Raw genomic sequence first — 12,588 nt, forward strand, 5'->3', positions numbered from 1 at the left:
TATTGAAGCAGTGTCCTGCCAATCCAAAGATCTGTTCTTTGGTACTGCAGTGTGTCAGGTCATTTTTTTTAGGGGGGATTATTTGCTGTTCAAAACACTTGAATGTTTTTTTTCTCCCACCTGTTCATTCATGTAAACATGTCTTGGACCATGTTTTCCTTTTTCCATATCCTCCAATGGTATTTGTCACTATGATTTTTACAAAGAGGAAAATATCTTTTCATGTCTTTGGCCAATATTCCTGGCAATTTTTCCCCCTTCATGAAACAATTTTGTGCGTTTGCTCCTTTTTTGAACAAATTTTTATTGGAGTTTTTTTTCTTTTTATGCAGAACAAAATAAACATAAGCAAATCTATACACATCAGTTACAATTTACAACTGCCCAGCATTTGAATTAGCCTCCTAACCCCAACTTTCCCAAGATCCCCTCCCCTTCGTGCTGTCTGGCGTGTTTTCTTTGTTTCCTGTATATACTGGGGTGACATAGTGATTCATATGTGACATTGTGGTAGGTTCTTATTTAGTTTCTTATATTTATAAACATTAATCCGTGTGAGGTGTGGTTGGATTCTGTGCCTCCCTATTCTCCTCTCTGTCTCCCCCGCCCCCTTTTCATTGGTGCCTGTGGTCACTCTGAGGCACTCTCCCCACTCACCCTGGCCTATTGGCTGCTGTTGCAAACAGGTCCTGGAACAAGTTGGTGAATGGCTCCCACATCTTGTGGAACCCCTCTTCCGACCCCCAGATGGTGAATTTGATTTTCTCCACTTGGAGAAATTCCGGCAGGTCAGCCAGCCAGCCCGCAGCTTTAGATGGTGCTGCACGTGGATAGCACAATTGCTTCACAGCTCCAGGGTCCCAGGTTCGATTCTGGCTTGGGTCACTGTCTGTGCGGAGTCTGCACGTCCTCCCCGTGTGTGCGTGGGTTTCCTCCGGGTGCTCCGGTTTCCTCCCACAGTCCAAAGATGTGCAGGTTAGGTGGATTGACCTTGATAAATTGCCCTTAGTGTCCAAAATTGCCCTTAGTATTGGGTGGGGTTACTGGGTTATGGGGATAGGGTGGAGGTGTTGACCTTGGGTAGGGCGCTCTTTCCAAGAGCCGGTGCAGACTCGATGGGCCGAATGGCCTCCTTCTGCACTGTAAATTCTATGATGATAATCACCAGCCGAGCAGGATTATTCAGCGGCAGATTAGGGAGGCAAAGGCTAGAGCATCGACTCTCCTTCCCATAAAGAGTTCTGGATGTTCTGATACCCTGAAGACTGCCACGATCGGGCACGGTTCCAACCACATCACAACAACCTTGGGACATCGCCATGGGACTGTCCAAAACCTGATCAGTCTGGGGCATACCCAGAACATGTGGGCGTGTTGTCCAGGCCTCCCTGGCACCGTTCGCGTTTGTCCCCCCCCCCCCAAAAAAAAGTTGTCCACGTCTAATAGTTCTTTTAATAATGATTGTTTTGGCACCCGCAGGAAGTTTTTAATTGATATGTATTGTAGCTTGTTACCCCCATTCAGTTGGAGTTTCTCTGTTAGTTCCTCTAGTGTTGTCAGCCTGTTGTCCATGTAGAAGTCCCTAACATTCAGTGTCCCTCCCGTCCTGTCTCCACCGTTTGCAGTTGGGGGACTTGATGGACATTTCAGTCAGACTGATGTGTTGTCTTAGCTGGTTCCACGACTGGAGCGCGGCTATTGCCACTGGACTTGTAGAGTGCTTGGCCGATGGGGATGGAAGCGCTGTCGTGGCCAGGACCCAGAGGGACGTCCCCACCGCAAAATCGTTTTATCTACTGTGTTAAAGAAGGCCTTGCGGATGTAGATCGGAACAGGAAGAGGAACCTGGACAGTACATTCATCTTGATCATCTGCACGCTCCCTGCCAGGGAGAATGGGAGTGTGTCCCACCTCTGCAGGTCCCTTTTAACGTCCTCCACCAGGCTGATCAGATTCAATTTGTGGATCTGTTTCCAGTTGTGGCCGATTTGGATCCCCAGGTAGAGGAATTTGTTTTGGGCTTATTTAAATGGCGTTCCCTCCAGCACGCCTCCTCCTCTTCTCCTCCCCTTCACTGTGAAGATTTCACTTTTGCTCAGGTTGAGTTTGTAGCCGAGAAGGCTCCAAAGTCTTTCAAGAGCGCCTTGATTCCCTCCATGCTGCTTTGTGGGTCCGAGATGTCGAGGAGCAGATCATCTGCATAGAGCGAGACTCTGCTCTCTGTCTGCGCTCTGGATCGCCTTCCAATTCTTTGCAGCTCTGAGAGCGATCGCTGGTGGCTCGATTGCCAGAGTGAACAGCAGCGGATACAGTGGGCAACCCTGCCTTGTACAGTTGGACGTATTTAGAGCTGGTGGTGTTTGTCCACATGCTCGCCATGGAAGAGCTGTGCAGGAGTTTCACCCAGGTAGTGAACCCTGCTCCAAGACCAAACCCCTCCAGTACCTCTGAGATACATCCATTCAACACTTTTCTGCATCCAAGAAGATGATCACCTCTGGTGTTCTCTCCCTGGGCGGGGTTATTATCACGCCTGATGTTCGATGTTAGTTGCCTACACTTAACAAAACCCGTCTCGTCTTCTCCCACCATCTCTGGTACGAAGTTCACCAGTCGCCTGGCTAGGATTTTGGCCAGTATGTTTGTGTCTACATTGAGCAGCAAGATGGGTGTATTGGACCCGCATTCTGTTGGATCTTTGTCCTTCTTGGGTATCAACGAGATTGAGGATTGTGTTAGCATAGGCGGCAGGGTGCACCTCGCCAGCAAGTCCGTGAACATCTCCTGCGGGTGTGGGGCCAGTGCAGTCACAAATTGTAGAAGTCCATCGGGAATCCATCTGGTCCCGGTGCCTTCCCCGCCTGCATGGAGTTGATGCTCTCCATGACTTCTCCCAGCTCCAGTGGTGTTCCACCCCCCCTCCCCCATTTCCGATTCTCCTCCACGATTAGCATGTCCAGTCCATCGAGGAACTGCTTCATCCTCAAGTCCCCTTGGGGGGGCTCGAAGGTGCACAGTCCCCAGTAGAAGGCCTCAAATGTGTTGTTGACCTTTTCCGGCACCGCTTTTAGTTTACTCCTGTTGTCTCTAATTTGTGCTATTCTGCTCGTTTTCTCAGCTGGCTTTGTCTCCGTGTTTGTACAGGGTCCCCCATGCGTGGTGGAGTTGGTGCACCGTCTTCCTCGTGGAGAGCAGACCAAAGACCATTTGTAGCTTTTTCCTCTCTGCCAGTAGCTCTACTGTTGGGGCCTCAGAGAATCACTGGTCTGCTTCCAGTATGGAGTCGACTAGCTGTTGCCTAGCCATCCTCTCTTCCCTGTCTCGACGTGCTTTATAGGCAATAATTTCACCCCTATCACTGCCTTCAGTGCTTCCCAGAATGTGGAGGGTGAGACCTCCCTGTTCTGGCTGTTTCCCCCACCCCGTCCCTTTCCTGGCGCTAACTTTCCGGTTAGTGTGGTGCCCCCCTCCTGGGATTGGTCAAAGTTTTCCCATGGCCTGCTGCTTTTCTTCCTTCCCCTCGCTTCCCTGTTTCTGCGCAACAGCAGCTCTCGCCCCCCCCCCCACTCCTCCCTGTGCCTTGGCTTTCGGTTTTAGACCGAGGCGGTACTGTCCCACACAAATTGTCTCTCCGATTCTGTCTTTTCAGGGTGATAGCTTCACCTCTGCTTCTGCTGCTTTCCGAGCCCTTTCTTTTTGATGATCTTATTCACTTCTGCTGGCTCTGTAAAGTCGTGTTCCTTGTGCTGGTAGGTTACCCAAAGCTTGGCTGGGTAAACCATCCCAAACTTTAACCCACTTTTAAGTAGGGCTGCCTTCGGCTTTGTTGAATTCAGCCCAGCGCTTGGCCAGGTCTGCTCCAATGTCTTGATAAATTCTTATCTGTTGTCCCTCCCAGTGGCAGGTTTTCGTTTGCCTGGCACATCTCTGGATTATCTCCCGGTCTTGCTACCAGTCAGTGCATCTTAATTATTGCCCTCGGTTGCTCTCCAACATGGGTTTGTGTTGGGGCGATCTGTGTGCCCTGTCTATCTCTAGCAGTTGGGGAAGCTGTCCCTTCCCACTAGGTTTCCTGGCCGCATATTCCATGGGCGTTCTGCCTTCGATCCTCTCCGGTAGCCCCACTATTCTAAGATTTTGGCACCTCGGCTGGTTTTCCTGCTCCTCCACCTTCCCCTTCATGCTCCCCTGGATCACCACCAACCTTGCTATGTCTGCATCTAAGGCGACGATCCGGTCACATTGGTCTGTGGAGGCCTTTTCTATTTCTCTGATCATGTTTTCTTGAGCTTCTAGTTGCCTCTCCGTTTTGTCGAGGGCCGCCTGCATGGTGGCCAGTGCTTCCTTGACTGCGCCTGAATTTCAAGCCTTCTTCCCTCTTTGAGCTCCTTCAGCTCTCGGGTGAGAAGTTTCCTCCAGCCGTTGTCTAGAGAGGGAGAATTCCTTGCACAGTCCATTGGTCCCTCTCTCTGGTGCCTCTCTTCTTGCCTCGCGGGTCCATTGTCTCGCCCGTTGGCTTCTCTTGGCTCCTGTTGCCTCTCGCCTCTTTGCGACTGCTGCTTGGCATTTTGATTGTTGGCGGTATCTTTAGTGTGCTGGAGAGGGTGATGAGGGGATGCTTTTTTCCTCAGATCTGGCAGACTAATTTCAGGTAAAATTGCTTAAATTTGATTTCCCAGGAGAAGAGCCACCTTCTGTGCGTCAGCTCAGCACGTCCCCATCACCAGAAGTCATGTTTTTCTCCTTAACGATTATGTTGTAAAGTAGGCAGAATGTTTTGTTTGGCACTACACTTTGATCCTTGCAATACTTTGGTGAACACTTTTGTTACCACCTGGAGTTTTCTAGATTTGCCTGCGGTCTTCTTTCTTCCAAGTCACTTCTCTCTTGCTATTGACCAAATTAGCTGAAGTTGGCAATTGAGTGGTGTGGGTATCATCGCAATATGTTTGGGTTTATTTCTTGTCAATGAATGACAATAAAGTGGAAAAATAGTACTTATAACAAGTAATTGGAGCATTTTACATTAATGTTGGGTTGACAATAGGCGTGCTGTTAACTTCTTAACATCTGAATTATAGGACTGTTTCTGCCTTGATGTGGGAAGTAAGATACATTGAACATAATGCCAGGACTTTCAATGAGCTTGATAGTCCTATTGTCAAGTCTGCAAAGTTAATTACTGATGTATTACTTCAGTTTATAGGGTGAGTTGGGTTCCTTTGACTTTAAGAAAACACAGCAAACATTGTTATTCATGTTTGATTTTTATGCCGTGGTTTAACACCTGAATTTTTTGTATTTCTAGGGACCAGAGCTGCACCAGTATATTAGAGCTTTATGAGAAAGTTAAGACCGAGGATCTTAGCAGTGACGAAAAAAATGACAAGGTAAAAGATCTTTCCTAAAGATTTAGATCATTAACAAAACTCGCAACAAAAATATTAAACAAACTTGGTATAATTTCTCGGAGAGATTAGAGATAGGATCCAGTCAAAATCAAATGAAATGAAATGAATGAAAATCGCTTATTGTCACAAGTAGGCTTCAATGAAGTTACTGTGAAAATCCCCTAGTCGCCACATTCCGGCGCTTGTTCGGGGAGGCTGGTACGGGAATTGAACCGTGCTGCTGGCCTGCCTTGGTCTGCTTTAAAAGCCAGCTATTTAGCCCAGTGTGCTAAATTCATCCAAGAGAAGATTTTAGAAATTGGAATGACTGCCTCTTTAGTTGAAGATGGTGATTATGTGACACATTTAACTTTAGTTATGAGGCAAAGTTGGAAAAGTTAGGACTGTTCTCATTGGAACAAAGAAAAATATCTGGTGACCTAATAGAGGTTTTCAAGGAGGTTAGAAGTTTTGATGGAGAAAATCTAATATTTGCATTCTGTCGCTATTCAGTAGTCATATAGATTGAGGGGATATCAGGCAGAATTCTTTCTCTGGATTGTCAGGATCTGGAATGATCTGATAAGGTGGGAAAATCTGAATCCACAAATAATTTTTAAACTGAACTGAATTATTTGAGAATGTTATGGGCAAAAAGTGGAATTTGGGACTAAATCTGGCTGCTCTTTGTGGAAGAAAATACAGATACACTGGGTTGAATGGCTGTCACTCAATCTCTATGCTGCAAAATTCGGTATAGATTTCAAATTCTCTGCCACTGGGTGCCTAGAGACAGCTTCCACTTTTCTTAACATTTAAACTTCTGACCATGTTTAATCCTTTGAACATTGAATGACAGCTTCTTTCAATGCAGTCAAATCCTTGAGGCAGATCTACAAGCCTGAAGACTCTGGGTATTGCCATGATTCCCTCTTCACATCATCCACCATGACTTGCTATCTTGAAGTAGAATTCTACAGTGCTTAAATATTTCTCTTCAAGCTCAATTCCTGCCCACCTCTCTTTTGGGGAACACCCCTCTCACCTTCTGCTTGTTCCTCAGTCTTCCCATATTCCAGTACAAACCGTAGTTGGAGCACGAATTGAGTACAGGTCCTGGCTATTTTATGGGCCAGCCACAGAAAGAGGTCTTGCAGCCAACAGAATTTTTGAAGTGAAACCACTGTTACAATGTAGGAAACAAACTCTGAACTGAAGAGAATACCTTGGGATCTACTGGGGCGGAAGTATTCTTCTCCAGCTTAAGCTGAAAATAATAATTGAATTGGTAACAAGTGATCTAGACCCTAACCTCTTTGAATTTCCTCCCAATACATCTGTTTCCTACTTCCCTTTCCTCCTTTAAGTCACTTCTTAAAACCTTCTCTCACCATGCTTTTAGGTCATCTGGCCTAATACCACCTTAAGTAACTCTATCATGTTTTGTTTTATAACCCTCCTGTAGAACACAGTATTACATTAAGGCCATTATATAAATATAAGACCATGTTGAGAGAGATAGAAAAGAAGGATCTCTGAGGTAGTAACCATTGTTATAATCCTTGGCCAGGCAACCGGGATGTGGGGGGAAATCCAGTTAGTGACCAATAATGTTTTGTTTAAAAATAGGTTAAGGTTGAGAGTCAAGAAACCTGCTTTTGGAATAAAGCAACAAGATTCTGTGTTTCGAACAAACAAAACCAAACTTTACAAAACTAGTTCAGAAAGATGAGGCAATTTACAAATTTGTCTTATACTCTTATGTCGTATACTCTTAACATTCAGGGTAAGTATGAAGTCTGATTCTATGTATTTCTCAATACCACCCAAACGTGTCACATTTGTGAGTCAACAAGAGCTTTCAATCTACACATTTGAAGATCCTGTCTTCTCTCAACACCTCTCCCACTTGAATGACAATGATGACCCACTACGCAGAGTTTCAATCTCGCCTTCTGAGATTCCTTCTCCCTGGAGTATACACAACGCAAGCATACTTTCAAAGCTATGGCCACTTTCAAAAAGGGTACCTTTGTCCCAACGGCCCACTTTATTTAAAGTCTGCTCCCCATAGCTCCCCATAACCTGGAGCCTGTTTCTCTGCTCCTGGGGGCGGCATGATAGCAGTGGTTAGCACTGTTGCTTCACAGCTCCAGGTTCCCAAGTTCAATTCCCAGCTTGGGTCACTGTCTATGCGGAGTGTGCACATTCTCCCCATGTCTGTATGGGTTTCTTCTGGGTGCTCCGGTTCCCCACACAGTCCAAAGATGTGAAGGTCAGGTGAATTGGCCATGGTAAAGGTTGGGTGGGGTTGCTGGGTTACGGGTGAGCTTAAGTAGGGTGCTCTTTCCAATGGCCGATGAAGACTCGATGGTCCGAATGACCTCCTTCAGCACTGTAAATTCTATCATTTAACTTAACTGGGACTTGTTTCTGTCCCTTTTTTCGAACTTTTTAAATCAACTGTGACGTCTGCCTGTCCCTTTCTATATGGTACTTGTGGCTGGCAGACTCCTTGAAAGTGCCTCAAGAAGAACTGTCCAATTTGACCTATCCATGCCCCACCCTTGTTACTAGGCAGGAACCGATGTAACAAGCATTGACAATTACAGTATCTTAAAAGTTACAATCGCCACAGACTGCTAATTTAGCACCCAGCGGCTCACCGATTAATGCATTTAATTACGCAAGTGCCATGTGCTTGAGTACAGAAATGGGAAGATAGACCTAATGATCATATAGTTGAAGAGATGGTGCAGGACGGAGATCATTAGATTCCTGAAGTATTGTGGCTGCTTCTTGAGGAAGTTGGATGTGTACAAGCTGGACAAGTTGCACCTCAACAGGGCTGGAACTAAATATCCTTGCAGGAGGTTTTGCTAGTGCAGTTGGTGAGGATTTCAATTAGGGGGATGGAAATCTAAGAATAGATTCAGAATGAAGTGAAACAAAGTTGGAAATGAAAAACAGAAAGTTAGCAAATGTGCTTGAAAGACAGAGGAAACAGGAAACCAAGACTAGACAATAGAAAACGGGGGGAGTTTGCTAGTGCTAAGTGAAAGAAGTATCCGGAATAAGGCAGATTAGCTGAGAGCACAAATTAATATGGGGATATGATTTAGTTTTTGTTGCGATGTGGCGAAGAAGGGGATGAATAGCAGTTCAGCATTCCTTGTTGGACTTTTAGTTGGAATTTTCAGATGAGGTAGAGGGGACATAAAAGGAAGAGGACATCGCAGTACTGATTTTAAAAAGTTCTAGTTGTAAGAAGGCATGATATGGATGAAGGATCACCACATGAGGCCATATAGGTTAAACTAAAGAACTAAGAATGGGCCATACACTACTGGGTGTATACTATAGACCCCCCCCCCCCACCCAAAAAAAACCCAGAGGGAAATGAAACATACCTAGGCAAATCTGAAGTGCAAAAACAATAGTGCAATAATACTCAATATATTAACTGCGATAGAATTGGTGTGAAACACATAGAGGGAGAAGAATTCTTAATGCATTAGGGAGAACTTTTTTAGCTAGTACATAGCAAGCCCAACACTGAGGAGGCATAGGAATGGTTCTCAACTTCATTTTAGCGAATGAAGCTTTGCAGATGGAAGGTGCATCAGTTGGAGGGCATTTTGGTAGAAGTGATCAAAATTCAGATAGATTTATGGTATTATGAAAAAGGTAGACCATGAATAAAGTCCTCAATTGGGAAAACAAAATTTTATGAAGCTGAGATGTGATTAAACTAAAGTGGGCTATAAACAGCTGCTGAAGGTAAATCAGTGACATAAATCAGGATAGTGTGAGTTCATGCAAGAATATTTCCTTGAGAAAAGGGCGGTACTAACAAATCCAGAGGTACTTGGATGTGAAGGAGCTTAGAGAGCATAAAGAAAAGAAGGGACGTTGATTTCAAATGCCGAGGACTTCATACTAGTGGAAAGAGAACTATAAGAAGTGTAGGAGCAAAATTAAAAAGGAAATTTGAAAAACAATCGAGGGAATGCGAAAAATATTGTCAAGTGAAATTAAGGAAAATCCAACAGTTTATAAAAAAAAAAAAAAAAAAAAATACATGGAGCAAAAACCGAAGAAAGAGTAAGGACTTTTCATAAAGACAACCCGTGTGTAGAGGTGGATGGCATGGACATGGTTCTTAATGAACATTTTGAATCTGTTTTCCCAAAAGAGAGGAATAATACAAGCATTGCAATTATGGGAAGAGAGCAAAATAATAGATGAAACACTCGGAGTTCAACATCTTGACATTTAGCAAAAGTAGATAAATTGCCAGACTTGGATGAAATGTATTCTAGGCTGTTAAGAATGGCAAGAGAAGAAATAGTGGAGGCTCTGACTGTAAATTTTGCAAATCTACAGGTGGTGTCAGAGGACTGGATGTGCTGGTGAGAGGGGGGGAGACAACAAATAAACCATTGTTTAAAAAGGGATAGGCCGAGTAATTGCAGGTCTTGGTTAATCTTAATTTTGGTTCTAGGAAAATTATTGGGAAAGAATTGAGACATGGGATAAATCTTCATTTGGAAAGAGAAGTATTAATCAAAGACCGCACGGATTTATCAAGGGAACTATAAGAAGTTATCCATTTTGGTAGGAATAACAGCAAAAGGGATTATTATTTAAATGATAAAATATTAAAACATGCTGCTGTGCAGAGAGACCTGGGTGTGCAAGTGCATGAGTCGCAAAAAGTTGGTTTGCAGGTGCAACAGGTGATTAAGAAGGCAAATGGAATTTTGTCCTTCATTGCTAGATGGATGGAGTTTAAGACTAGGGAGGTTATGCTGCAATTGTATTAGGTGTTAGTGAGGCCACACCTGGAGTACTGTGTTCAGTTTGGTCTCCTTACTTGAGAAAGGACGTACTTGCACTGGAGGGTGTGCAGAGGAGATTGCCTAGGTTAATCCCAGAGCTGAAGGAGTTGGATTACGAGGAGAGGTTGAGTAGAGTGGGACTGTACTCGTTGGAATTTAGAAGGATGAGGGGGGATCTTATAGAAACATATAAAATTTTGAAGGGAATACATAGGATAGATGCAGGGAGGTTGTTTCCACTGGCGGGTGAAAGCAGAACTAGGGGGCATAACCTCAAAATAAGGGGAAGTGGATTTAGGACTAAGTTTAGGCGGAACTTCTTCACCCAAAGGGTTGTGAATCTATGGAATTCCTTGCCCAGTGAAGCAGTAGAGGCTCCTTCATTAAATCTTTTTAAGATAAAGATAGATAGTTTTTTGAAGAATAAAGGGATTATGGTGTTCAGGCCGGAAAGTGGAGCTGAGTCCACAAAAGATCAGCCATGATCTAATTAAATGGCGGAGCAGGCTCGAGGGGCCGGATGGCCTACTCCTGTTCCTAGTTCTTATGGAAGGCCGTATTTGGCTAACACTTTTTTTGAGGCGGTAACAAAGAAGGTCAATGAGGGCTGTGAATTTGATGTTTAGTCTATATGGAATTTAGCAAGGCCGTTGATGGGTCCCACATGGCAGACTGGTCAAGGAAGTAAAAGCCCATACGATCCAAGGCAAAATGGCAATCTGGATCGAAAATTAGCTCTGAGGCAGGAAGCAAAGAGCAATAAGAGCTCCAAAGAAGTGTCATATTAAACTCAACATTAACTCTGTTCTCTCTCCACAAATGCTGCCAGACCTGCTGGGTTTTTCAAGCATTTTCTGTTTTTATTAAGCAGAGAGTATTGTTTGATGGGCTGTTTCCAGTGAGGTTCAGCAGGGCTCAGTACAGAGTCCCTTGCTTTTTGTGGTATATATCAAGGATTTCCTTGAATGTTATGGGTATGATGAATAAATTTGCAGCTGATGGCAAAATTGACTATGATTGATTGTGAAGAAGAAAGCTAAAAACTGCAGGAAGATAATTAATGAACTAGTCATATGAGCAGAACAATGGTGAATGGAGCTCAGTCTGGAGAAATGAGTAGTGCATTTGGGGAAGGTTAGCAAGGCATGGAAGTACACAGTAAATAGTAGAATACTGAGAGGTTAAGAGGGACATCCATGAGATTGGAGTGCATGTCCACAGGTCACTGAAAGTAGCTGGACAGTTATGAGGGGTCTAGATAGTAGACAAGAAGGCCCTATTCCCTTCGGCGGAAGGGAGTATTGATGTAGGGTAGCAGGTTTAGACTGGATTTGAGGGGAGGTTTTTTTTCACCTAAAGGTCGGTGGGGATCTGCAGTTCCCTGCTTGAAAAGTAGCTGAGGCTGAAACCTTCACATTTTAAAAAGTACTTAAGATACGCACTAGGATGTGCCATAACGTACAAGACCAAGAGCCAGAAAGTGGGTTAGGTTGAATGGTGCCTTATCATCCTGGGCATGATGGGACAAACAGCCTCATTCCATGCTTTAAATTTCTAAGTTGTAATGATGCTCCAGTCATCATGGCATTAGCTGTCCGTGTTCAGAATCTGTTCTGAACCAGATGTAGAAATTGCTGACCATGACGAAAATTGACTGAGGCTGATTTAAAGTTTCCAGTCGAATGATGCACTTCTGAAACCATGTAATTTTTTCAAATTCATTTACAGTCATTTGATGTTACAGGGTAGAAGTACACTATTTAGCAAAAGATGCAAACCGACCTACTGCCTGAGTAAAGTTAATCTACAAAATGTACTATTTTATTGACTTTTTCACTTGATACACTTTTTAAAAAAAAATTTAATTTAACTTTTTAAAAATAAAACTAGGAATTAGCTGCAGAACTGGATTCTGATGCTCCTGGTACCTCCTCGGACACGATAGTGAGTATAAAAACATAGATCTGTTTAAAACTTTGAGTCATTGTACTGCTTTATTAGATTGATTTTCCTGTCCATCCATTTCAGTATGCGAAGATTGTTAGTCTTTATTCTGTATTCTGTGTTGCACCCTAACCGTGTGACATAATGTCACCTCGCTATTCCTAAGAATTTCCCGCTTTCTCTTATTCATTATAATCCTGCTATTTAAAAAATTCTCACCCGTGCTTCCAGTGATAGCTCTCCACTTGAAGTGGAAGAATGGTGAAGTCACTACTTATGCAATTTCATTTTATGTTCATACTGCTCCTTTGTCCCCTTGCCATCAGAGAGACTTCACTTTTTAAAATTATTTCATGGCATGTGGGCATCACTGGCAAGGTCAGCATTTGTTGTCCATCCATATTGTCTTTGGG

The 12,588-nt window shown here is 43.9% G+C and overlaps 1 protein-coding gene across 2 annotated transcripts in view; it reads left to right on the top strand.

Annotated features, from left to right (window-relative positions):
* The window catches only part of brwd3 (bromodomain and WD repeat domain containing 3), a 137,223-nt gene that overhangs the window by 106,392 nt on the left and 18,243 nt on the right, over positions 1-12,588 (top strand). For both annotated transcript variants that reach the window (XM_072505140.1, XM_072505139.1), the window contains exons 32-34: positions 5,082-5,207; positions 5,309-5,390; positions 12,122-12,175. In XM_072505140.1, the coding sequence (XP_072361241.1) occupies positions 5,082-5,207; positions 5,309-5,390; positions 12,122-12,175 (262 nt within the window). The remainder of the gene's footprint in view (positions 1-5,081; positions 5,208-5,308; positions 5,391-12,121; positions 12,176-12,588) is intronic.

The sequence above is a fragment of the Scyliorhinus torazame genome, chromosome 5, assembly GCF_047496885.1.
Source record: "Scyliorhinus torazame isolate Kashiwa2021f chromosome 5, sScyTor2.1, whole genome shotgun sequence".
Lineage (NCBI taxonomy): Eukaryota > Metazoa > Chordata > Chondrichthyes > Carcharhiniformes > Scyliorhinidae > Scyliorhinus > Scyliorhinus torazame.